This window comes from Corvus cornix, chromosome 15 (genome assembly GCF_000738735.6).
Source record: "Corvus cornix cornix isolate S_Up_H32 chromosome 15, ASM73873v5, whole genome shotgun sequence".
NCBI lineage: Eukaryota > Metazoa > Chordata > Aves > Passeriformes > Corvidae > Corvus > Corvus cornix.
In genome coordinates this window covers 2,755,620-2,780,983 of record NC_046345.1, presented here as the reverse complement: position 1 = coordinate 2,780,983, position 25,364 = coordinate 2,755,620, and the positions used below count along the sequence as shown (strand labels likewise).

At 52.7% G+C, this 25,364-nt stretch overlaps 1 protein-coding gene across 5 annotated transcripts; it reads right to left on the bottom strand.

The window, feature by feature from the left end:
* Positions 1–5,410: 5,410 nt before the first annotated feature.
* On the bottom strand, positions 5,411–19,045 carry ABCB9 (ATP binding cassette subfamily B member 9). 5 transcript variants are annotated; one of them, XM_039561155.1, is made up of 13 exons: positions 18,916–19,045; positions 18,185–18,446; positions 16,719–17,409; positions 16,235–16,349; positions 15,638–15,768; positions 14,367–14,572; positions 13,771–13,968; positions 12,073–12,201; positions 10,733–10,921; positions 10,018–10,191; positions 8,449–8,608; positions 8,220–8,356; positions 5,411–7,124 (listed from the first exon to the last, which is right to left on the bottom strand). In XM_039561155.1, the coding sequence occupies exons 3-13, from the start codon at positions 17,329–17,331 to the stop codon at positions 6,804–6,806; spliced, it is 2,373 nt and encodes a 790-aa protein (XP_039417089.1). In that variant the 5' UTR covers positions 17,332–17,409; positions 18,185–18,446; positions 18,916–19,045; the 3' UTR covers positions 5,411–6,803. The 5 variants fall into 5 exon arrangements, with proteins under 5 accessions (XP_039417089.1, XP_039417088.1, XP_010396674.1 ...); XM_039561154.1 differs by lacking the exon at positions 18,185–18,446 and having other exon boundaries at positions 18,916–19,044; XM_010398372.3 differs by lacking the exon at positions 18,916–19,045 and having other exon boundaries at positions 18,185–18,728.
* Between the last annotated feature and the right edge of the window lie 6,319 nt (positions 19,046–25,364).

The window sequence follows — 25,364 nt, the reverse complement described above, 5'->3', positions numbered from 1 at the left end:
ACCCTTTCAGTTAACGAATTCCTCCTGATGTCCACTCTGAGCCTCCCCTGGCGCAGCCTGAGGCCGTTCCCTCTCCTCCTGTCCCTGTTCCCTGGCAGCAGAGCCCGACCCCCCCGGCTGCCCCCTCCTGTCAGGGACTTGTGCAGAGCCACAAGGTCCCCCCTGAGCCTCCTTTGCTCCAGGCTGAGCCCCTTTCCCAGCTCCCTCAGCCGCTCCTGCTGCTCCAGACCCTTCCTCAGCTCCGTTCCCTTCCCTGGACATGCTCCAGCCCCTCAATATTCTTCCTGAATGGAGGGCCCAGAAGCGGACACGGGACTCCAGGTGTGGCCCTGAGGATGCGGCTGCTGGGACACTCGGAGGTTGGACGGGTCACTGGGATGGCTCAGACTCCGTCCTGTGCCCTGCCAGACAGAGCCGAGCTCTCAAGAGAGCCTTCACAACCCCACCACACGCACCAGCACAAAGCTCATGCCTGGAAGTGCTGTAGCCACTCATGGCCTCCTTTTGTTTAAAACTCCACGGCTGTAAATTAGGAAGGAAAATCAGTAGATTTAACTCGCATTTCCTTACCCGGTTGGGACTTGGCTGGAGTAAGTCTCAAAAGAGTGATTGCATTATTGTTCTCAAGCTTAGGCTGAATACTTATTTAGGCTAAAAATAGCTAAAAATCATATCTGGCCAAACTTTGGTGTTAGGTCATTTCATCCATCTTAAATACTTTTTTCTTCAGCAGTGAATGTCAATAAATAATCTGTCAAAGATGTGTTTCATGGTAAATTTAAATACTTTTGAAATGCAATGTAGCAAAACTGCGTCAATTAAATCACCATATATTTTGTTCTTCTGATTCATATCAGTCATGTCACCAGCACTGCAGTAGGCACTATGTGGTAACCCTTAGGAGCAGCAGTTCCCCAATTACTGCTGCTGTTAGCAGGGCTGATAAAGACAATTATGCCTGGAAACAATTAATTGTGTTAACAGAGCCTAAGTTATATGCATCTCTTGGCATGCACCACCTTCCTGGCCTGCTTTTGTCCCTACGTGGGTGTGGGTGTGTGTATTATTTCCTGCGTGTGTAACACTGGAGAGAGAGCCAGAAGGAACCAGGAGCCAAGTGAGAAGGGGAGGGAATGGCCACGTGGTCCTTGTCCTTTGGAGTTGATAGTTTTGATCTAACTGGGAAAAAAAAAAAATCCATATAGTGACAATTCTGATGCAATGAAGTTGCAGTTACACTCAGGAAGTGACCCAGCAGTTCCTGGCAGGACACAGTGATGATGTGACAGCTTTATGGCTGTTCTTTTGTCCTATAACTAAACTCAGCTCCCCATGCCTCTCACCCTCCCAGAAGCCTTCTCTTTGTCATTATTATCCACAGGGACTAACGACCAACAAGGTGACCCTGCTGGAGGAAGCCTTCCAGGCCTTCTGGCTGCTCGGTGCAGAGGCACTCCACAACCCTGGCGCAAAATGGGTGCACTCAGAGGGAGGCGAGGGCGCGATGTCTGCACAGCAGGAAGCTGAGCTGAGCCTGCCGAGGGTGGGGAGAAGGTGTTTAGTGATAGGGGCATGTGTCGTGTATGACAGCACTCACCCACCCCAGCACACCTGCCTGCTGCAGGGATGTGCTCTGTGCCAGGTGAGTCAGCAGCTGTGCCCTGGGCACTGACACGGGTTTGCAGTCACTACAGCCCTGCCCTGTTATTTAAAACCAGGAGATAGTCACCCTGCCAACACCATTCCACGTACCCTGTATTTGCACATGCCCGTCAAACAGAGTTACAGCCGTGTGTTAAACCTCCTGTAAATTTGCACATGCAAACACACGTATAGATATACACACACACAAACAAGGAATTAGTTGAGGAATTGGGAGAAGCCCTTTCTTCCCAAGAACACTGGTAATTTGAACTTCATGCCATACCTAAATAAATGGTTTGGGGGGGAGTGTGGTTTGGAAGAGTCTGACTCAGCTCCATGTTGTAAATCTAGTTTTGCCACTGCCTCACTGTGTGATCCTGAGTGGAGCTCTCAGATTCCCTCAACCATGATGCCTTTTGCTTAAAAAAAGGAATAATAAGAACTGCTCAGTCACAGGTGAGAACATAACTCATTTGTGCTCAAGTACAACGTACATTGAAAATAGTACTTCTCCCTGTGGAGGTAATTTGGGTTCTGGTGATGGTGGAGAGGAGTCTCCATTAAACATTTGTACTTTGGTCAGTACCTGCACGTAATTGAGTTCTCCAGTTGTCCAGAAAAGCAGCTGAGGCTGAGACACAAGATAGAAGTCAACTGCTTTTGTATCATTGTACTTTCTATTTGGACAGGTAGGAGAGTGCCTTCCCATTCTGCAGTCTTCATGGAAGATAAAGGTTTTGTGACAGCGCGTCACTTGGACAGGATATGAAGGATTGCAGATAAACCAGGATTTTGGGCTACAGGGTTTATCAAATATTGCAGTGCTGCAGGCTGGGATTTATCATCTCCCCAGGCTTGGTTCCTATTTGCCTTTGCTGAAATCCTTTTGAAGGGTGACAGCATTCGAGTACATTAGAACTGTAAGCAGGCAAAGTACAGAAGTCAGGATTTCTTATTACAGGAGAAATGGAATAAAAAAAAATTGTGAAGATTACAGAGGAAACCATGTCATGGTGAATAAGAAGTCAGGCTCCAATCTTGGGGAGAACTGGCATCCAGACTAGTTTAAATAAGATGTTAGGGGTTTTTTTCTATTTAAACTTGATCTTGAATTTCCTCCTGGTACCTCATATCCTTTTACGGTCAATAGCACTGCACTCATGCATATTTATTAGATTTAGACATATTTTGCAAGTCACCTTCACATCTTATTTTCTTTTCCTGGACAAACTGGTTGGTTATGTACACACTGAATTTGCAAATCTCGTCTTTGGTGTCTATTAACCCCTATTAGTCTGGTTGCTCAATGTACAGATAAGTTTTTGGGCTTATTTGCAATTTAACTTCCTTCTGTATATTAAGCACAGCCCATACTTCTGTTTAGATTTCACAACCCGGATTCCTTCACACATGGAAATGACCTGTGTATTCAGCAGCCTGGCAGAGAAACAGCCGTTCTGTTTGAGAGCTCAGTGCTCCTGCTGTCTGAGAGAGAGCAGGAATTAGGTGTTTGTAAGGTGCTCCTTCCTTCCAAGGAGCTGCAGGTGTGAGAAGAGCAGCAGGTTTATTTATCTGCACTTATTTTCTTTGCCTTAAGCTCACATTGAAGCTGGAATAGAAGAGGCAGATATTATTTTTCCTCCCCAGACTAAACCACATCTCTGAACCCAAGCTAGAAGCACTTTCTGTTTGCTTGTGGCACTTCCAGACCTGCTGAAGGCCTAGAAAGTGCAGCCACTGAAACACACACAGTTGCTTATTGAGGCAGAGGTTGGTGTGCCAGGAGACAAAGTTGTTGGAATAAACACAGCTGTGTTTTTTCCATCACTGTGTGCTCATTTACTGGGTCAGTCAGCCACAGACCCTGGCTGTGCAAAGGTACAGGGTAAATCCAGGTCCCTGGGGAGGTGCTGGGACTATAGGATCCACTCTCAGATTTCACCTTGGATGGGGTTTTCTGCTGTTTAAATCAAATAAAGCTGTGGTTATACTTATTACAGGGAATGGTTAGAGCTTATTCATAGTCAGGAAAACAACCTGCCATGGGATATACAGTCAACTTTGCAATCAGTTGTGCTTTCAAATGCTTAATTGCTTGCAGTTCTGCCAGGACAGTCTTCAGTGCCCCCAGGTTAAGGTTTCAGATGAACCCCTCAGAGTTCCCTGTGAGGACTTTTCTCTTTGAAGAAAAAAAACTTTTTATCTCCATCACTCTAATTGAGAAGCTCTTGAACTGATTTTGTTCACGTTCCCTTGTAAATGTCAACTCTGGCCAAAGCCACAGCCACAAAATACTACAGCCCAGGGTTTCAGAGGGAACAGTGGCCTTGTTTCCAGGAGAATAGCCTGAAACACAGGCTGCCCACAGGCAGCCAGGCCCAAGGGATTGGGCAGCTCCAGGGAGCAGCTCGTGTTCCAGCACTGGAGCAGTTCCCACTGCTGCTTTGGGTGAAGCACAGCTTTACTGCCAGGCTTAGTCTGGCTAATGGGCATCTCTGACCCTGATTTTCACTTCAAAAAGAAGCTGTAGTTGGAACGATTTAGAAAGGCAGGATTTTCTGTACAGACCTAGGGTTTGTGCAAGCAAAAATATCTGCATTAGATTAATTCTACTGGATCCCTGGTGGTGTGTGGAGCTCCCACCCATCTTCCAGGGCATAAGAAAACCCTCATGGCTTTAGCACACAAGCAGTGCCACTTGTAACATGCCAACAGCACAATAAAAGGGCCCATTGAAGCCACAAGATGAGAGGCTCAGTGGAAAAGCAGCCTTGAGTTATCTGGATGCAGAAGAGAGAATTCAGCACCTGTGGCAATGAACAAAGTCAGGCCCTGTTATCAGCTTGGACTGGTGCCACCAGCAGAGACAATCTGCTGTTTCCAGTGTGCCATTTCAGTTGAAGCTGTTTGGACCTGACCTGGGAATACAATGATGGGATTATCATCACAGCAGGCTTGGGAAACAGAGTTCCCTTCCTGAAATTCAGTGTAGTTTTTGCAATAAAACGAATCTGATTGCATCCTCCAGTTCCCTTTTTGCAGCCCTGCCTGGGAGGGAGACACAGGATACAATCAAAGTCTCTTTCCTGGCATCTCATGTGCTAATGATCATTGTCCTACCAGTGCTTCACAGGGTGAATTGGCTTCTCTAGTTCCCAGGTAACCCAATTTGGGTTTTCCCCCAGTTTTTCAATTAAGCAGAAATTAATTCCACTTCTGTGTACTGGTGGCCATGTTCTGCTCCCAGGTACTGATAAAAATGCAGAATTAATCACTTGCCTGTCAGCGTTGGGTGGAACCCCCAACCTCCTCATACCCACAGTGCAAACTTTCATCAAGCAGGAACTCCTGGCCATTTACTGAAGGGGTGCTTGAGGAGTTCAGAGTGCCACACAGGTTCCCTAAGTGGAGGGAGGAAAAACAAAAAGAGATCTCGTTCTTCTTCTGAGGCACAGATTGTTATATCACAAAAGCCAGCAGCTGAAAAGATTCCAGTCAGGAAGCACCGTGCCTTGAGAACGGGTTAGACTGCCTGTCCTTCCCTGGGAGACTGACACCCAAAGGGATGTGGGATGAAAATGAGTTATCCCGACTGCTGGGCTCACAGCCATTATCAGATGCTGAAGTGTTTTACATACCTCCTTCTCTGTGGGTTCCTCTTGTCATTCCCCAGAACACGTGCAAGAGCAGCTGCACTCAGCTGTGGTGTCAGATGAACGTTACCTTGAAAACCCGGAATGCAAAGAACACCCCCAACCAGAGCAGCTCGACGTTGAGTGGCAGAGGTAGTATTTTATTTTTTTGAGCATCCCTCCTCAAGGACACTAAATTTAGAGTTTGTAAAACATCACTAAATGAAAACAAAACATTGCCAATAACAAAAATGCAAACCTGCTGAAAAGGAAAATGCAGCAGCATTCAAGTATCAGAAAACATGAGAGCTAAAGTGCTTGAGAGAATTTCTTAACTATGCAGAGTCTGAAGTCAGTGTTCCCCTAGAAATGCTATTTTTAAAACAGCACCTGCCTGGCTGCATAGGATTTTTTGCCAATCTATAGCAGGATAATGCTACTAAGCCAGAGCCATTACCCCAAAGGGCTAGGAGCAACACATTTCTTTCTATCCCTCATACTAAAATAAATTATATTCAAAGAAACACATTATAAAGTTCAGGCAGCTGAAGCTGGACTTCAAGGAATGTGACTGTACGGATTTCCCATGCAGTGAAGTCACTAGCGTGGCCTGAAGCTGAACAAAGCTTTGGTGGGATTTATAAAGTGCTGTCTTTTAGTGTTTTATGCCTGTCTTTAGTAGTGTTTTTTTCACACCAGCACCGGGGTTGTGAGTTAAAAAAAATTCTGAAGTAACAGACTAATTCTCAGTGGATGCTGGAGCCAGACAGACATTGCACAGTGCACACAAGTAACGTTAAAAAACTACAAACCAATCAAAAAAAAGACAACCCCAAGCCCCAAATTCTAACCCAATTATGGTAAAACATTTCATCCTTAAAAACAAACACCCACCAAGCACCAAGAGAAAATCAGAAAGTAACATCTGCCTCCTGGTCCCCTGGCTTGTCCCAGCAAGGATGGATACTACATGATACAAGCTCAGCAGCAATGGTTGGGAGCCTGAGCCTGCAGGCACTCAGTGCAAAACTCTCCCGGCATTCAGCTCCATGGGAGTGATCCAGTTTTTGCCAAAGCCAAACAGGCTTCAGCCAACTTTGGATTAGCCCCATAGATTGACAGAGGGAGCAGGACCTTGTTTCACCGTTTTTCTATCCAGCCACAAAAGCCACCCCCTGAAATTCCTGGAGGGGTTTTCAACCTTCCCCTCCACGCATGCATTTAACATCCATTACAGTTAATAGCAGTTACACATGCAGATCGATGGGAGAAAAGTCCCAGTCGAGAGGAGTTACTGGTAGTAAGAAAAGAAACCCAGTAGAAATGCTGAGAATTGCTAAAGACCCAGCTCCCTCGGGTAAATCCCTGTTTTGCCAGCTGGCAGGTGCCCGCCAGCCCGTCCTGCAGGAAGCTCTATGGTGTGTGTTTGGGTGTGCACGGGTGTGTGACGGGGCGAGCCAGCGGTGCCGTTCTGCCACCTCCGGCCCAGCGTCCCAGGGAGCGTCCGAGCGCCGGCCGCGGCCGCCCTCACTTGGGAGCCGCGTTGTTGTAATCGTCCTGTGCCGCGGCCGGCAGGGAATGGTCTATCCTGAACTCCTCCTCCAGCCCGCCGGGCGCCTTCGCAGGCTGGACACTGTCCGTGCCGCCCCCCTCCAGCCCCAGGATCTGTCTCTGCACCAGCTTGGAATAAAGGCCTCCTTCTTCCATCAGCTCCTTGTGCGAGCCCTGCTGCACCACGCGGCCCTTGTCCAGCACAATGATGTTGTGTGCCCTCTCCACAGTGCTCAGCCTGTGAGCTATGACAAGCACCGTGTGGTTCTGCAAGTCGCCGTAAATCGCCTGCTGAATCTGCGGGGAGAAAAGGCGTTAGCGCCCGGGCACTGGGAGAACAGCAGCTTTGTGGTCAGTGTCCAGAAACCTCTGGACTGGAGATCTGTTCTCCTCTGGCTCCCTGCAGCACTACCAGCACCAGCATGTCCGGCCCAGCTCCCGGCTGCAGCCCAAACACCATCTCAGTCCAGCCAGGTGAGGTATGAACACAGGTCTGATCCTGCAAGCTGGGGACTTGTTACAGCTGGGCCCCAAATTTGGAGGCCATGTGGTGCTGGCAGAGACTGCAGCAAGCCGATACCTGGTGAATGCAGCTGCACAGAAAAGCAGCATTCTTTCCTGAGTGTATCCAGTCAAGGCAAGAGAGGCTTTTTTTCAATCAAGAGACAATAGCACTGACGTCTAAAGGCAGGCAGGTGGCCATCAAGCACATGTCACATTGACACCCCTGGGTAGCCAAAACCAGCCCTGGGCTGGCATCAGGTACCACACACGTGGCTGAGGACCTATGAGGCAGCAAGCTGCTCCAAGGTCAGACACTTGTGCTGCCCCAGCAGGATTTGTCCTCTGGGATTGGAGGCACATCCTCAAACCCCAGCCTTGAACAGGCTTTCCCTCATGTCATTGCATCAGTGAGGTCAAACTGCTGCTGGAAGAGCTGTTTGGTCATCACATCCCAGACAGATAAACCAGTTCACAGGATGCTCAAGGGTTTTCCTGCAAGTGTGGCTTCCTTGGTGCCTCGGCTGGGATTTGAGCTCAGGCAGTCCAACTCTCCTTGCTGCAGATCATTTTATAGGGTCTTCCTCTGTATCCTGTCCTAAAAGGCTACACCGAGTCTCTGAATGCCAATTAACACTTTCCACATTGAAAAAATCAGCAAAGATCCCTACCTCATCAGGTTTGTCAGGCATTGGCTGCTGTGAATGTGGAATTTTTCCTTTCCTGGTGGCTACAAGAGCATTGGAAGCAAATTCCTGCTACGGAATTGGCAGCTTACTCCACCCTCTGAGTGCACCATGTCAAGACTAAGCTTGCCCACAGGCTGGAAACTGAAGCTACAGTCTGTCCTCCAAACCCTCTCTGGCCCAAACACCCAAGTGAGCCTCTCACCGCGTGCTCGCTCTCTGCATCCAGCGCGCTCGTGGCTTCATCCAGGATGAGGATGGGAGGGGTTCGGATCAAGGCCCTGGCAATCGCCACTCTCTGCTTCTGGCCACCTGACAGCTGAGCTCCTTTTTCACCTGCCTCTGTTGGGTGAAGGGAGAGAGAAAGGAGTCAAAATACAAATCAAGAGCTGCCACAGAAGTCCAGCTGCCAGGCCCTGCAGAGGGGTGGGTACCTGTGTGGTAGCCGTCTTGTAGCTCGGTGATGAAGCTGTGGGCGTTGGCCTTCTGGGCAGCCTGAACCACTGACTCGAAGGAGGCTGAAGTTAAGCCATAAGAAATATTATCTGCAATAGAGCGGGCAAACAGCACGGGCTCTTGGCTCACCAGGGAGATCTGCAGGAAGCAAGGGAGAGCAGTGGTCAGGAGCAGAAGATGCACTGCACGGCATCTCGGATCATCGGTATTTGTTCCTGCTGAGTAAGGACCAAGATCAAGATATAAAAGTGCCATTAACCAAGATATAGAAGTGCTCAACGTGAGCTTCCAGTGAGGATGCCAATGTCAGGGTTGTCCAGTTTGCATCTTCTGCTGGAAAGCCATCTTGCAGGAAAGAAACCCGATGCAAATGCTGGCACGTTGGCATCTGGGGTGGGCTTCCCCTCCTAAAGCCCGCTGTGCTTTTGCTCCAAATCTGTTATTCCCATCATTGTTTGCTTTCCCCAGAATGGAAGACCAGTTGCTGGGATAAGCCAAGCTGGGGAGACCTTCTCCCAGGCCCTTGCTGATTTTCCTTTCAAGGCCAGTAATCACACTTGGGCCGTGTGAATGAGCCCTCTTGCATCTTTTAATCCCAAATGAGCAAGTTAGGGATGTAACTGCTGCAATTCCTTAATTGCTTAGCAACAGCCTCCCTGTCCTGCCTTCCAGCCATGGCTGCTCACTCTCATGTTCGGCTGCTTTATCAAACCCTTGATATTGGAATAAATCGAACCTTTCAAACTATTACTCAGAACTGTGCATGAAGAGAGCCAGGGGGACACGATCACATTTTAATTGACTTCTCCCCATGTTCCTAACAGCACACCAGGCTTTCTAAACTGAAAGACTTGCTTGGCCTTTGATTTTCGCTCTGTACGGGCAGGGAATGTAAATTAGTCACAGTGACTTTGGCTTTCCAGCCTGTCTCTGATCAATTGTTTTCAGGTTTTCCTGCTGACTGCTGAGGCCATTTGCTCTGGGGGCAAACAAAGGAGGCAGTTACTTGCAGAGATGAAGGCTGATCTGTGCTGACACACAGAGGAAAGCTGAAGGGCCTGGACCCCTCTCTAGGCAAACCACCAGCCCCTCTGGTGCTCCAGCTGCTGCCAGGATCCTGAGAGGTTTAACTCCCCATTAGCTGAGAATCACTTTAAGATCTTAAGGTAGAAAGTGCTGGAGGAATGCAAAGCTCTTTTTCCAAACCAAATTTAGATGATAATTAATCCAACAGCCAAAAACATATTTCTACTCTGTTGGCCAAAAAATACCAAACTAAACATGTTTTTTGTTCTGTTTTTTGGAAGGCTTCCCCTTCCCCTTGAAACCAACCTCCATCCCTTTCCCTTCCACCCCCACAAATTATCCGAATTAATTTCTGGGACCGCTTCCAGCCTCCAGCTTTCTGGACATTTCTGAAGCTGCCAGCTCAAATCCAAAGCGATGTGCAACAGTGCCATGCAGCCCCTCTGGGCTCTGCAGGTGGGAACGGGACTAAGCAGAATACAGGTGTGATAACCAGGAATACACGTATCAGTCGCTCGTACCACGGAGTGCAGGTACTTGTGATCGTACATGTTAATGGGACGCCCATCCAGCAGCACCTGCCCGTCCTGCAGAGGGTAGAAGTTCTCCAGGATGTTGACACAGGAGCTCTTCCCACTCCCTGAAGGACCCACCAGCGCTGTCACTTTGCCAGGATGCAGGGTGAAGGACACGTTCTGCAACATGGATGGGAGAGCACACTCAGGTCCAGGCTTTTCTCAATGTCCTGGGGCACTCCACAACAAAGGTAGCCAAAATCTGGCCAGAGTGACCCTCTGCCTTGGTGATTGCACCATCAGCCATTTGTCCTAGCTCTGGGGAAGCAAAAAGCCTCCAAATTGCTTCAGATTTGCCTGATGATGTAGCAGGTCCTCTAAAAAGCAGACTGACCTCTTTGCTGCCTCCCCCTGCCTCATCGTCCCAGCCCCTCTCCCACAGAAACAGCCTGAGGCAGCTTGGCACAAAGCCCTGTACCACGCTGACACGTTTAATGCCTGAGCGGGGAACAAGGGTTTTCTTAATAAATCTCATTCCTTGTAAGGAAGGCCGGCCCTAAACACCCGCTGTTCCTTTTAATCTGTTTTCCAGCATGTGCTGAGCCTGCCTTTACACATCTCTGACAGGCAGCTGACACTCCCCATGGGCTGGAGTTTGGTTCTTGCCAGGGTGGAGCAGCAGCACATGGTGCTGGGAGGGCACAGTGCCCACTGGGCTCACCTGGAGAACCTGCGTTGCAGAGCGAGTGCGGTAGGAAAACGTCACATTCCTGAACTCCACCTTCCCATCCACGTGATCCGGGGCCAGGGACCCGTCGTGCACCATCGTGGGCTTGCGGTCGATGAACTCGAAGACCTTCTCAGCAGCTCCCACTCCCTGCATGAGGCCACTGTACACGGAGCCGATGGACTGGAAGGGAAGAGGCAGGGGTGAGACCCTCCCAAGTGATGAGAAATCAGTCAGTGCCACCCTAAGGAGAATGGATGAAGCAATCCCAAGTCTCCTATAGCCTGACATTGACTACAGTCATCAGGCACAGGAAAACTCTTCCTCCTCTGCTGGGTATGGAAGGGATACATGGACAATCCAGGGAAAGGGCATTTTTCAATATTAAATCCAGAGCTGCAGAACAGTTTGTACTACAACTGCCCCTCCCATCAGGAGGGGAAAAAAAACCCCAAACCAAACTAAATGCATGCCAAAACCACAGCCTGGAAACCCCACCAGAGCCTGCAGTCATCCAAACAGATAGTGAGAGCTGGGAGAGCTGCCTCCAGCTCTGCTCTGCCCCTGCACAGAGGCTGAAGCACCACCAAAGCCACACTTGGCTGTGAGGAAACCTCAGCTGGATCATTCCTGCCTGGATTAGCCAAGTTTATGCCTCTGCAAGGGGAAGGCAGCCCTGGGTGGGCTCTACCATCCCACCCACAATCCCATCTTGCTAAGGTGCTGCCAACGCAGCAGCTTGCAGCCTATTCCAGGGAAAGGGAAAAAAAAAGTAATATAATTAAGTTTTTAATGAAGCCTGAAATTTAACAGGCAGCTTTATAATCCCTTCATTCTCCATGCCAGGAAATGTGCTTGGGAGGCAGCCAGGGCTCTGCCCTTCAGCAGGGCCAGCCTGACCCCTCTGGTTCCAGCTGCCCTTTTGGGGGACAAGGTGCTTCAGGAACATTAAGGTTGTGAGACCACGGCAAGGGAGGAATGGGGAGCAGAGGGGATAACCCCCCCCTCTGGCAGTGCCACAGCACCAAAGAAATGTGTCATGGGAAGGTCAGCACTGGATCTATCCCTGCAACTGCCCTGGGACCTTCTGGGAGACAAACATCCTCTTGACATGGGGTAGCCCAGAGGGTGGGGAGGCCCTGGCACAGGCTGCCCAGAGAAGCTTTGGCTGCCTCACCCATGGAAGTGTCCAAGGCCAGCATGGATGAGGCTTGGAGCAACCTTGTCTGGTGGAAGATGTCCCTGCCCATGGCAGGGATGAGTTGGAATGAGATGGTGTTTAAGGTCCCTTCCAACCCAACCCATTCTGTGATTCCCTGCTAAAACAGACTCACCTCCATGCAGTCTCCCAAGACGAACTCGTAAATGATGAAGGATATCAGGTTTCCGCTTGTCATTTGCCCGGAGATCACAAGGTGCCCGCCATAGTAAAGGATGCTGACCTGGACCACCAGGAGAGTCAGCTGAAAGCAAGAAAACACCCCAGAATCAGCAAGGACAACAGATATTTTGGCATGTTTGTCATTACTCACACAACAACCCAAACTTCATGTGCTGACATTTATTCTTTGAGCCCTGAGCTGAGGATTCCTGACAGTGCAGCTGGCAGCCCTAGGAGTGAGCATGGATAAACAACTCAAGTACAAGGGCTGATTTAAAGAGCTGGGCAGATACCTTCAACAAAACAAGTCCTGAGGGACAACAGCCAAGGAGGGAGAATTTATCTGAAATAACAGAGCATCTCATGAACTTCTCTCTTGGACTAAGGGCCTCAAGCATAATAATCTATGTTCAAATTATCCATGGTATGCAGTCACCTCACCACTAAAATAAACTTTCTGTTATGTGACTGTGACATACTTTAATTTAGAACACAAAATCAAGCCAGGAGTTAATGCAGAATATCCTCCTTGCATGTACAAGTCCCTGAAGCATAACCTCAGCTCTTGTCTGAAGTCAGTGTGGGGGGTACCACCTACTCTGGAAAGGAGACAGGTCAGCTCTGATGTGACAAATACCAGCCCCTTTTATTCAGTTGGTTTTGTTCCATGCTGCCCAGGTGCTCCAAAAAGCAGCGATGCCCTGGTGCCCTGTGGGACCAGAATAGGCTGTAAATTCACACAGACAAAAATAGAGGGGAAAAAAATTCCTCTTCTATTGCTCTGCCGTGATCTGACCTTAAGCTCCTGCGTTCCCTCCAAGAAAGACTCTACCAGGGCTGAGCTATCCATTGTCTTCTTTCTATGCGAGCCCCGCAGGAGCTGTTTTTGAGGGGTTTTGCCTTCTTAGACTTGTCAGGATCAGTGTCAACCCAGCTCATGCTCCAGCTTCACCTGGGAGCCCAGAAACAATGCTAATAATGCTCCCATTTTGCTTCCAGACTTGGGAAGCCATAAAGTCTCTTACAGCTGCACGAAGGCACCATAACTCACAAATCCTTCACCAGAGATTGCTTCAATCCCTAAATACACAGGGATAAGGGCAGCCTCACGTGTGGCTTTTGCCAACACTGGAGAAGCCCCAAACCATCTGGTGTTAAATGATGAAAAAGCATTTTTCAGGAAGAAAAAAAAAAAAAAAGCCCAAAGCCAAAGCCCAGGAGCCTCCCCCTGCCACCACCCACACGCAGAAAATCTCTGTTCCTGAGCAGAAGCTGCAGCCGTCCCCCAGCCGGAGCCCCGGAGCGGAGCTGGCACAGGCACGCACTGCAGCACACACAGGCACGGGTGCTCCACGACCTTGAGCTCTTATCAATCCCTATTTGCAGGGGAAAACAGGCAGTTCTGCGGAGCGACGCAACGCTGCCTCGGGGCGGAACGGGATGATGTTTTTTGATGGGTGAAAGTAATAAATGATCAAGAGCCCGGGGATTACCGGCAGCAGAGAGCAGAGAGCAGGGCTGGGCTCGCCCCGCAGAGTTCCCTGGGAGCAGAGGAGAACCACGTGCAGGTGCCTTGTGCGCTTTGGGATCCGGAGAGACTCCCCTGCCCATCCCAGCCCCACGCAGGGATGCCCCAGGGCCCTCCACCTACCCCACTGGACCAGACGTAGTAGGTGTAAGCCATGGCCTCCCGCTTGTTGAGCTTGTACACCTGCTGCAGCTTCTGCCAGTACACGTTGGCCTCCGTCTCCTCGTTGGCGAAGCTGCGGACGGTCTTCATGGCCGAGATGGTCTCCTCAGCCGTGTTGTTGGCCTTGGCCAGGGCACTCTGCACATCCTTGGATAGCTTCTGCAGGGAGCAAGGGGAGGCAGAGGGGGCTCAGCAGGTGCCAGGCTGCCCAAGGGACATCTCCCCACTCGCCCCAGGCTCCGGGACCCCACCAAGTGTCTCCAAAGGTGGAGGAGAGATGGCATGAGGACAGGCAGGCGCATACAGGGGACACCCCATGGCCCAGCCACCTCTTCTGTCAGACATGAGATGCTTCCACTCCTGAGCATGAAGCAAGATAAGAGCCCAGGCTACACCTGTGTGCCCACACACGTCTAATGCCACCTTCCTGCCCCCACTGCTGGCAGCAAAACACTCCAATATCACTCCCACCGGCTCCAAGGCCACCCACAAGCTCCTTGATGGCTTAACGGGGAGACCAGCCCAGCACTGTGGCAATGCCAGCTGCTCCTGCCTACCTGGTAGTACTTCCCATAGACATCAGACACCAGCATGATGATGGGGAAGCCCATGAAGGTGACCAGTGAGAGCTTCCAGGAGAGGCTGAACATGAAGAAGATCACGCCCGTGGCCTTCACCACGTTGCGCAGGAAGATGTTGATGTTCTGGGACACCAGGTCGCTCACGATGGTCGTGTCCGACGTCAGGCGGGAGATGACGTCCCCTGCAGCAACGAGGGGTCAGGGAAGGGGAGAGCAGGGACATGTCACCACGGCAGGTCACTGCCTAACCGTGTCCCACATCCCGTGCCAGGGGGCCAGGTGGAGCTCCCCATCCAACCAGCTGGGGGTCAGAAGGGTGGCATGGAAGGGGGGCAACTCTCCACTGCTGTGGATGCAAAGCAAAACAGAGGAGCTTGGATTACTGCATGCATGAGAGGCAGGAGATGCACCTGAAGGGACAAGTTACATCACCTGTGTCACCAAGGGTGGCTGTAGGACAGCAAAGGGGACTGTGGCAGCACCCTACACCACAGGGCAGCCCACAGGCCAAGCACAGTCCACAGCCTGGAGCTGACCCGAGGGACCTGAGGACATGGGTCCAGCTACTGAGGGATGAAGCTCTGGCGGCGCCTTTTGGTGGAGCTGAGTGTTACAGCCAGCAAACATCACCCTGAATTCCTAAATCCTTGGCCTGTGTTTGAGTCCAGCTGAATTCCCATGCTTTTGTGCAAGCCCAGGGTTACCCACATCTCACTTCCAGTAACATCTCTGCTGTCCTCAGCTACCAAGGTACTGTGCAGCGACTGCTAAATACAGCAACAGCCTCAAAACTAAAAATATCGCCGAGACAAAATTAAATGTGTGAAAGTTACACTGGAGTGGCATGGCCTGGGACGGAGACTGGGGCAGGACTGAACTGCAAACGGGGAAAGCAACAAGCACATCCAGCAAGATTCACACATCTGAGGTTTCAGGGACTGGAGCAGAGCTGGAGAGCAGCCCACCAACAGGCACTGATGGGAGGAAGGAAATGGGAGTTTTGGGGGTGGCTGAAAATAAGCATGTCAGCCCTGGGACTGCTGGATGCCAGGCTGATAGGTGGGGCATCCCTACGCTGGGAGGCAACTGAAAGGGAAGAGCTTTCTCCCTCTGTTTCTAACTACAAGCATGTGGGTGCCGCCTCTGGCTGCCCCCAATCTGCTGTATGCTAGTAGGGCAAGCCAAGGGGAAAGAATCTGGGATGGGATAGAGGGGTTAGAGCAAATCCGGGGCAGAGAGGAACCAACCTGTGCGATTCTCATCAAAAAAACTCATCTCCTGAGACACCAGCGACCTGAAGAGGCAGTTGCGAAGGCGGATGTTCAGCCTTGCGAAGATGAGCGTAAAAACGCCGCCCCGGATACCTGCGGCAAATGAGCTAATTGCAGATAAGAAACGTTATAGAGCCATGGACACGAAACCCTCTCAGCAACACAAACACCCCTGTGCTGGGCCAAGGGCCCAGGCAGTGCTCACAACACTTATCACCAGCCCACACCTCTCCTGGGTGCCACCAGCACAGTGGTGGCTGGTCCTAACCATGGTAGTCACAAGCTTTGGGAGGGAACACAGCACTGCTGGAACAGCATTCCCCAGGGAACCCATTCCCTGTGTCCATTCCTGCTCCCCCACCTCCAGCAGACGGACGTGAAGGGCTACACAAAGGCCTCATGACTGCCAACCACGGCCTCTCTGCATCGTGACAGTGCAGAGAATTCACAGACCATCCCTGGGGTCTGGCAGTGAACTGGCGGAGTGGGTGCCTGTGCCCATCATCACCACGAGCTCCTGTGGGAAAACCCCAAACTCCTCCTTGTCAGGGCCAAATCCAGCCCCTGGATTACCTTCCTATGGCGAGCAGCGACATGACCAGCACTGCCGTGGAGAAGCGATCCATGCTCTTCTGCACCACGATGCCATCGATGGCCAGCCCCGTGTAGTAGGGCAGGAAGGTCTCTCCTGCAGGACAAGCACAGGACAGGGAGGTTCAGCCCCAGTGCATGGGATTGGCACAGGACCTGTATTTCCAACTGCAACAGCCTGTGGGCAACCCCATCCCCACCACAGAGATACTCAGCCATCACACAATGCCCCTTGAGAGGTGCAGCCCTTAGTGGCACGTGGGGATGTTGCACTCCCAGTGTATTTTACCCCCTGCTGCATTTGGTTTGGCCCCACTGCATTTTTCACCCACCCCGTGCAGCACGTGCCACCCAGCACCCCCAAAAAAAGCAAGCCTAGAGTGCTTCCAAGCCCTACCACCACGGCTCCATCCCTCCTGATGAGGATGGGAGCACACCACAGCCCGCCTGTGGTCCCTTCACTCACCCAAGGCGGCCACAAGGAGGAAGAAGGAGGCGATACCCAGGAAGAAGGCATCCGGCTTGGTGTAGGACAGCAGCTTATGGATGGTGGGACCTGCTGCCTCCTCCCGCTTGTCCCTGGGAGTGCCCCCATCACAGCTCTCTTCCGCCTCAGCACGGGACTCAGAGCCAGGCCCCAGCGCCTCGCGGGAGGAGGTGACACAGGCCAGCAGCTGCCACAGCCCGAAGGTGGCTGCCAGCGCCACGTAGGTCCAGGCAAAGAGCCCCCAGAACCAGGGGTCCCTGATGGTCTTCCGCACCTCTGAGTAGAGCAGCAGCTTCACCATCATGTAGATGCCCATGAGGAGGCAGATGACGGCGATGAAGGTCCGCGATGCCTTGAGGCGCCGGGGGCCGTAGGCCGTGTTGGTGGCCACGCCGATGGCAGCCCCCAGCAGCACACAGCTGCGGTACAGGCAGCCCCCCCAGATGTCCAGCAGCGAGTTGAAGATGTTGAAGTGCCGCAGGTCCTGCAGGACATTCCGGCCACCCTGGCCGTGGGTGTAGAGCAGCGTGGTGACCACCACATCGGCCCCGCTGAGTGCCAGTGTGCTGGCCACCGCCTTCCAGGCGCGCATCCTCGTCGCCGGGCTGGGGTCACTGAGGTGGTGAGGGGCAGCCCTAGCACGGGAAGGACGTGGTCATGTCGGCCGCTGCTGCAGGGTGAGAAGAGGGGGACAGGGCTGTTATTCACCCCAGGGAGGTGGTGTAGAAACAGAAGCAGGATGGGGGGACAACCGTGCCAGCTCCCCACCAACCCATCCTGACCCCAGACACCATTGTCTGCTCCTTCCTCCCCTCCCCTGCTGCACACGCCACAAGGTATTTCATTAAATGAGCAGCACGAACGAAGACAAACTTCCCTCCCGGACGCCTTCACTCATCCTGAATCCCAAAGCAGACATCTGCACTTCCTGATGGGAATCTTTGTTCCTGCTTGCTGTGGCAGCTGCGGGACCAGCTGGGTGGTCCCCAGCCGCTGGGTGCTGCCGTGACATCTGTGCAGCCATGTGTCCTGTGTACGGAGCCGTGTAGGTGTTAAACTTGGATAGATCCGAGAGTCTCTGCCCACCTTTCCCAGGACAAAGCTGAAACCGACCAGTCAAAACCGTAGGAAAGCAGATGGGAGAGCAGCTCAGCTTTATAATGGATCCCCCTCATCAAAATAAGACTAAACCATATGTACAGTAGCTTGTCACACCTTACTGTCCCCAGTGCAGTTCAATGACACAACAAAAATCCCGAGAGGAAATGAAAAAGGGATTGGAATTCCACAGCTGCCTCCCGTGGGAGAGGAAGGCTCCGGGGCGGGATGCTGCCTTTGCTGTCGCCCAGGGGTCTGTCTGACAGCAGCGATGGTGGGGCAGGGTCTGAATGGACACAGGAAAGGGCAAAAAGCTCGATTTGCTCTAAGCCGAGTGAGCCGCTCACCTGCTCTGCTGCCATGCCCTGAGGTGCCACGCGTAGGCAAGAGGGAGGTACCTGATCCTGAAATTTGTGCTGGATAAGCAGCTCGTGACGGTGCACAGTGCGGAAGGCACGGCACAAGGGGTGCCATGTGTCGGCCACACTCCGGCCTGTGTGGCCGCAGCCCCCCAAAATCAAACCGCCGGGAGAAGGGCAGCCCTTGGCACTGGACAAGCTGCGCCCTTGGGCGAGAGCTGCTCGGTGGTCGGACGAGTGGGATAAAAAGCTAAAAAGCGGAGGAAAACAGGGCAGAGGCTGCAATTTGGGGAAGCACGGGGGTTTATAGGGTGGGTGGGGAAGGAGGGATGGAGGCAAAGCAGAGCAGCGATGCCAGGGAGGAGCAGGACACGCTTCCCAGGGTGCTCGCTGCTGCCATCCGCTGCAAAGCTGTGCGGATCCGGCCCATGGAGGAGGAGGAGGAGAAGGAGGAGGAGGAGTAGGAGGCAGCCACCGCAGCTCCCCACCACCCGCAGCCGTGTCCCCAGCCCCCGAGCTGGAGCCGCCCAAGGTCCCCAGACGCATCCCGCCTTCCCCCCGTAGGAGAATGTCCCGGGGGTGGGGTGGGGTGGGGTGGGGTGGGGGGGAAGACGGCCGGGAAGGACCTTGCCCGCCATACCCCGACCGGACACCCACACACGGCTCCCCGCTTCAGAGCATAAGGCAGCTCAGCCTCGGCCCGCCCGGACGGGTCTTACCGGCGGCGGGATCAGGGATCGGCGGGATCAGGGATCGGCGGGATCAGGGATCGGCGGGATCAGCCCGCTCCGACCGGCGGCGGCGCGTCCCGGGAACAAGGTCGGTGCTGGGCGTGGCCCGGCTGTGGCCACGCCCACCGGCCACGCCCTCTCCTGCGGCGCGGGCCCGGCCCCGCCCACGGCCGGACCGGACGGAGCCGAGCGGCGGCACCGGGGACCCCCAAATTGGGGGTTCGAGGGTAGGTCCCCGCTCCGCTCTGTCCCTGTAAACCCCGGCCCGACGCAACAAAGGCAGCCCCGGAATTTTCCCCCACCTTAGAAGGTTTTTTATCCTCCCCAAAATACGTATTTCTAAATTTTAAAAATTATTTTATTGGCTCTATCCCATTTCTGCAGTAAAGAGGGAAAAATACAACCCAGGAGCTGGCTCAAAAGCAACCGGCAAAAGGGCTCAAAATAATTTTTAAAATTAATCCTTAAAAAGGGGCTCGACAGGGGTTTAATTAACCCCTCAAGAAGGACTTTACAAGGGTTTAATTAACCCCTGACACAGAGGGATCCACTTTCAAGAAATCCAGCTTGTAAATTACTTTTCCCCTTCACCTCCCACTCCAACTCAGAAGGAATGGAAGGGCTCAGGCTCTTCCCTGGGCTGCCCCCATGCATCCAGGTGGGCTATCCCAAAGTTTCCATGTGTTTTTGGAGTGCTGAGCTTAAAAACACCCCTGTGACCCTCACTAGCACAGGAACAGATTTTACGATTCCTGGAGTTCACACCACTTCCGGAGAGAACAAAACGGTGACATTACAAAAGACAAATTCATTTTTCTCTGCCTGGATAACCAAAACCAAAAATACCACATTCTGTTGTTGATTTTATTTCTGCTAGTAAGTGCTTAAAAAAAAACAACAACAAAAAAAACCCCCAAAAAACAACAAACCAACCTCTCACTTCAAGCCCTTCCCACATCCACCAGGAACACACTCAGACCTGGAGTGACTATTCCTGGCTCAGGCTCACAGCAGGGACACTTTTAAGCTGCAGAAAACATTGTCCATAGCTAGGCTGGGTCTGGTTTCTGCTTCTCTTCCATCTGCACCCAGATCACTCCCGGGCTTTGGTGCAATCACTCCTAAAGGGCAACTTCCAAGCCACATTCAAGGTGGAGCTTTTTGGCAGGACCGAGTCTCTCCCTGCCAAACCTAAATGAGGATGGTGCCACCTCCCTCGGTCTGAGGGATGATCCAAGGGCAAACCCGGACCAGGAAGGGACTGAACAGACCCCCTTGTTTGAACCTTCCCCTTCCTTTCTCCCAGAAGAGAGCAGGCACATCTGCACCCTGCACTCCCACGCAGCCGGGCCACACACCTCGGGGACAGTCCGTGCTGTCCCCGGTGCCGCAGGACCCCTGGAAAGCCCCAGGGTTAACTGGTTTTCTTCCTGGCGGACATGCTCTGCTCAGAGGGCAGCACCGTCTCGATCTGGAACGACACAAACTGGCCCTTCTTCAGCTTCTTCAGGGAGCTGGCAGTGCTGCCCCCAAACACGTTGTCTTCCACCTTGAAGGCCAGAGAGGGCAGGCCCTGACTTTTCCTTTTCACGCCCTTCCGCTCCCGCTTGCAGGCCGTGGTCATGTTGGAGATCACCTGTCGGGAGGATTGAGGGGTTGGGCTTTGAGGTGTCACCCAGGAATCAGCTCAACTCTGACACCAGCTCAGTGAATCCCAGAATCCCAGAATCCTTAGGTTGGAAGGGAACCTCTGGAGATCATCCAGTCCAACCCTGTGTCCAGGCAGGGTCACCTGGAGCAGGTGACACAGGAATGTGTCCAGGTGTGTTTGGAATGTCTCCACAGAGGGAGAATCCATGACCTCCCTGGGCAGTTCCAGTGCTCTGTCACCCTCCATGGAAAGAAGCTCTCCCTCATGTTGAGGTGGAACTCCTGGTGTTTTAGTTTATGGCCATTCCTCCTCATCCCGTCACTGGGCACCACCGAGAAGAGTCTGGCACAATCATCTGACACCTCTTGGAGATATTTCTATGGATTGATGAGATCCCCTCTCAGTGTCCTCCAAACTGAGCAGGCCCAGCTCCCACAGTCTCTCCTCACAAGAGATGCTGGGAGTGACTGAGAGTTGGCAGTGTCAAAGCTGGATGCACCCGGGGCAAGGGAGGGACTAAGCAAGGGCTTCCCAGCCTTGTTCTCACCACCCCAAACCAGCAGGAGACCTTACAATAGGAAACTGCAATTCCACAGCCGTACTCAGAGCTGTCAGTTCTCCATCAGTAGAGGGCAGAAGGGGATCTTGGCTGGAGTGCCACAGAACCCAGGGAAGCTTTATCACCTCCTGCTAATTACAGCCCCAAACCCTGCCTGGATGCAGGAGAGAGTCAGTGATCCCAACATCCGAAGCTCCATTAGGGACAGCACAGAGCTCTCCCTGCCCTGTGCCACGATGTGCAGCTCCATTTCACAAAAGGGGAGCTGAGCTAGTGAGCCTGAGCTTCCAAAGGGATCAGATCCTACATATCCAGCTCCCAGGCCCTCCTCCCTCCTGTCCCGTATCCCTCCTGTCATTCCCTGGCAAGAACAACCACAGTTTGGGTGAGATCAGAGAGAACCACATAACCCTGACTGAGTGTAAGAAATGACTGAGCAAACAAAGCACTTGAGCCTTGTCTGTGATTTTTTGGCACACAGCTCACCAAGCACTTCACAGGGGACACTGAGGTCGTTTTACAAGTGAGGGAACCAAGGAACAGAGAGACAAAATGAGCTGCCCAAGGTCACCCAGCATGTCAGAGACAGGAGCTGCATGCTGACTTTGCTCCCCAAGCCCATATCCCTGCCCACTGGGCCACTAGTCCTCATGGTAGCCCCAAACTCCTCCCATTTTGGGGCAGGATTACTTTAAACCTCTATAGTTACACAGCATCTCCCTGAAGGCTTCTTGTCCCTGCCTAAGGAGGGACTCCCTTGGCTGATTTGGGATGAAGATTACAAGTCAGGAGCTGGGCAGGCTGGGACACAGCTCTCATTAGCCTGATGGGGCAAGTCAGTCCCTCGTATTTCATCACCCACCTCTGAGCAGCACCACCAGCAGCTTCTCTGTGGTGCTGGCCCAGAGGGTCCAGCTCTGCTCCTGCTGCCCTTGGCGCACACTGAGGTGCCACCTGCCACCTCTCCTCTCAGGCCAGGCCTGGACTTAGCTGCAAAATGATTTCAAGGCACCACAAGACTCACAATTTCCTTCACCACGTTCTGCTGCTCCTGCACCGTGGCTGTGAACGGCGGGAGGCTGTCTGCCTTACCAGAGCCAGGCCCCTGCTCTTTAGAGTCCTTGACAAAATCCACCTGCAAGGCACAGATTGGGGTGTTACTCTGCAAGCACAGCAGTAACAAAGCTCCTGCAAGGCTCCCCTGGGCTGGGCAGTTACCTCAGAGGACAGGCACACGTATCTGTTGAACATGAGGAAGAAGGGGCTGTACTTGGTGGCGGAGTTGACCGAGGTGCGGAACTCGAAGAGCACGGGGTCCAGGTGTGCGTCCCACTCGCTGGGCTTCTCGTTCACCACGCTGCAGATGGAGGACCTGAGCACCTCGGCGCTGCGGTCGCCGGGGCTGGCGGGGTCTGTGGGGTCTGCGGGCGTGAGGAGCTGGGAGATGTTCCAGCGCTCGCACAGGTGCCGGCTGACCTGTGAGAACACGGAGATCACGGCGTGTCAGCCCCACAGCAGCCTCCAAGGCAGGGCCAGCGCTGTCTCCCCACTGTGCCAGGAGAGGCTGTGCAGTAGCAAACACTCCCCACAAAAGCTAGAGCCCGGGAAAATGTTTTGCAATGACTGCTCCCGTGCTTGAAGCTTTCCACAGCGCTGGGAAGCTGGGTTAATCCCAAGGTCGGCTGGGATTTCATGCACACGGTCTTTCCTTCTGAGCAGAGAGGACTTGCACCGCTGATCCATAACCTTAAATCCCTGCCAAGGTGAAAGCACTGGCAAATCAGCTCCCACTCCCAACAGGGCTGGGGCAGCAATAAGGCAGCATCAGCTCCTCGCCCCCACTACATAACACATCACAACTCTGCCTTCAGGACCTGCTGCCCAAAAAACCTGCTGAGGGTCACATTGCTTCCCCCTGAACCACCAGACCTACCTCCTCGCAGAAGTCCCAGCTCTGACTGGTGTAAATGTTCTTGGACGCACCAAACCTGGGCAAGAAGAGGACACACATCTGGTTTTACTCCACCAGCTGGGGCAGAGCCCGAGGAGTTCCATCTTTATGGGTGCAAAGAGAATAGGAAGGGACAGGACCCTCCAGTGGAGCTGGTGCTAACGAGGCTGCCATGACCTCACCTCCCCAAGAGCAGAGAGCACTCTGCTGGTCCCTCTGTTCCAAACCAGCCAAGCCCATTTGCTTTTGAATTATAAGGCAGCAGGAGAAAACGAGAGGAGCTTCTTGCTCTGAATTCAAATCTCTACTGGCCCCACATGTTTTCCACAAGGACAATGTCACATGGTGACAAGCGCTGTGTGGATGCAAAATGAGCACTTTCTAGGAGAAATCTGGGAATGGCTTTAAAGCTTCTACAGAGAACTGGGACACAGCTCCCCTGGCCTCGGGCAGAGAACCATTTCTGCCTTTCTTCTCCCCGTAACAAGAGGATAACAGGCTCTTCCCAAGGACTTTGTAAAGAGCAACTGAGAGGCACTGCATGGTCTCTCCTGTAGAAGGGAGAGTTCCTGCTCTCCTAGGGAAACATCTTGAGGACAACCGGGTATTTTTGCAACACACCCCAGCACTCCCCATCGCAGTGCAGAGGCACGATATAACCAACAGCAGAGGAGCCCACCTGTAAAATACGGTAGCCAGGGCTTTAGCCACGGAGAAGGGATCTTTCTTCTGCAGAGGAGCAGCCTCCACCCACTTGGTGAAGTAGTCAGTCACGAGCAGGACGTGTGTGTTGCTCTGGCTCGTCTCTGGAAAAGGCCCTGCGTAAACCACCATCAAAAAAAAAATCAATGCGATGCTGTCACATCCCCCAAACGGGTAAAGTTAAAACCCCAGCGGCTGCAGAAGTGACCACGACTCTCTTCTGCAATGTCATTTGGCCAGAACATTTTCGGTGACCTTTGTCAGCAAAAATACACCCATTAGAGCTCCAGTTCTGGGAAAGAAGGCACGCCCACAGCTCCCATTGTGTGTGGAGAGGGAGCCGAGCCGAGCACAGGGATCAGGTTGCACCCTGGGCGGCTGCTGGGGCCTCCTTGGCACCTCCTCAGAGGTATCGGCAGCTTTCCCTCCGTGTGTGGCAGCAGGTCTGCCACGCTCCTGGCTGGCGGGGAGGAGCCCTGAGAGCCACTTGAAACACTCGCTCACCGTGGATGTCTAATCCCAGCACTTCCCAGGGAGATTCCACCCTGACGGGCCTGGCTTTCCGCATCACGTTCTTGTTGTGCTCCGCGTTCTGGCACGTTTCACACATCTTGATCTGGAGAGGGAAAAGAGGGATCAAAGGACTCGGGAAGCCGCTGATGGATCCTGTCAGACTCAGACTGCACAGGCTGTGGAGGGGGGAGACAGAGCAGGGCTGAGCAGTTTCCTTTCTCCCAATAAAAAGAAAGAGGTGCAGCGAAAAAGAGGGCAAAGCACAACAGGCTGACGCATCTCACCTTCCACAAGGTTCACCCAACAGCTTTCTCTGACACAATAACCAATTTTCTCAACGTGGCCTACAGCTAAGCTATTTCTCACCCTGTTTCCACGCAAATATTTATTCTATTTTAACCTCCTACCGCTGGTTAGAGAAATCCTCAGCCCTAGGACGCTGGAGGAGCTCAGACCATGCAATGCAAGCACACTCCTTAAACCACACTGCTGCAGAGTCCTGCTGCAGGGAACTGCCAGCAATGAAACAGGCGAGGCAAAGCAGCCGAGGAGACACCGAGATCTTCTTCTTGCCACGTTTTAGGGAATTGGGCAGCTCTGGAAGGAACCCAGACTGCCCAAAGCAAGACTCAGCAACTTGTCTGAAACAATCCCACATTCTCATCCTGGCTAAAATTGCCCTGCACGAGGAAGCTGATGCTTCCTGACACTCAGGGAAAGACATCCAATCTATCTAGCTGCCTCGGGACATTCCAAGATTCACCTGCAGAGTAACTCAATGTGTGGTTTCTCAGCACAGGCTCAGGGAATGACATCATCCCTGCACCAGGGCTCCTCTGGCTTCTGCCTCAGGACTGCTGCCAGCACCGGTGTCATCGATACGGTCACTGCTCTCCACTTACCCAGTCCACAACATCCTTCACGATGCCCAGCCAGTAGTACCGGCTCTGGATCCGGTGCACGGTCTTCTTCTGGCCCAGGTGGTTCCCGATTTCGGTGAAATGGCTTTCCAGGAAGACCTGACGCCTCCGCTCGGGATCCACGATCACCTCGCGCTTCTC

What these genes read in the sequence shown, in the direction of transcription:
- ABCB9 (XM_039561155.1), bottom strand. Translation starts at nt 17,331, where the DNA reads ATGCGCGCCTGGAAGGCGGTGGCCAGCACACTGGCACTCAGCGGGGCC. An exon ending in CTGCAACGCAGGTTCTCCAG is followed by an intron (nt 10,192 to 10,732) that starts GTGAGCCCAGTG and finishes TCCATGTTGCAG; the next exon opens with AACGTGTCCTTCACCCTGCA. An exon ending in ATGCAGAGAGCGAGCACGCG is followed by an intron (nt 7,125 to 8,219) that starts GTGAGAGGCTCA and finishes TTCTCCCCGCAG; the next exon opens with ATTCAGCAGGCGATTTACGG.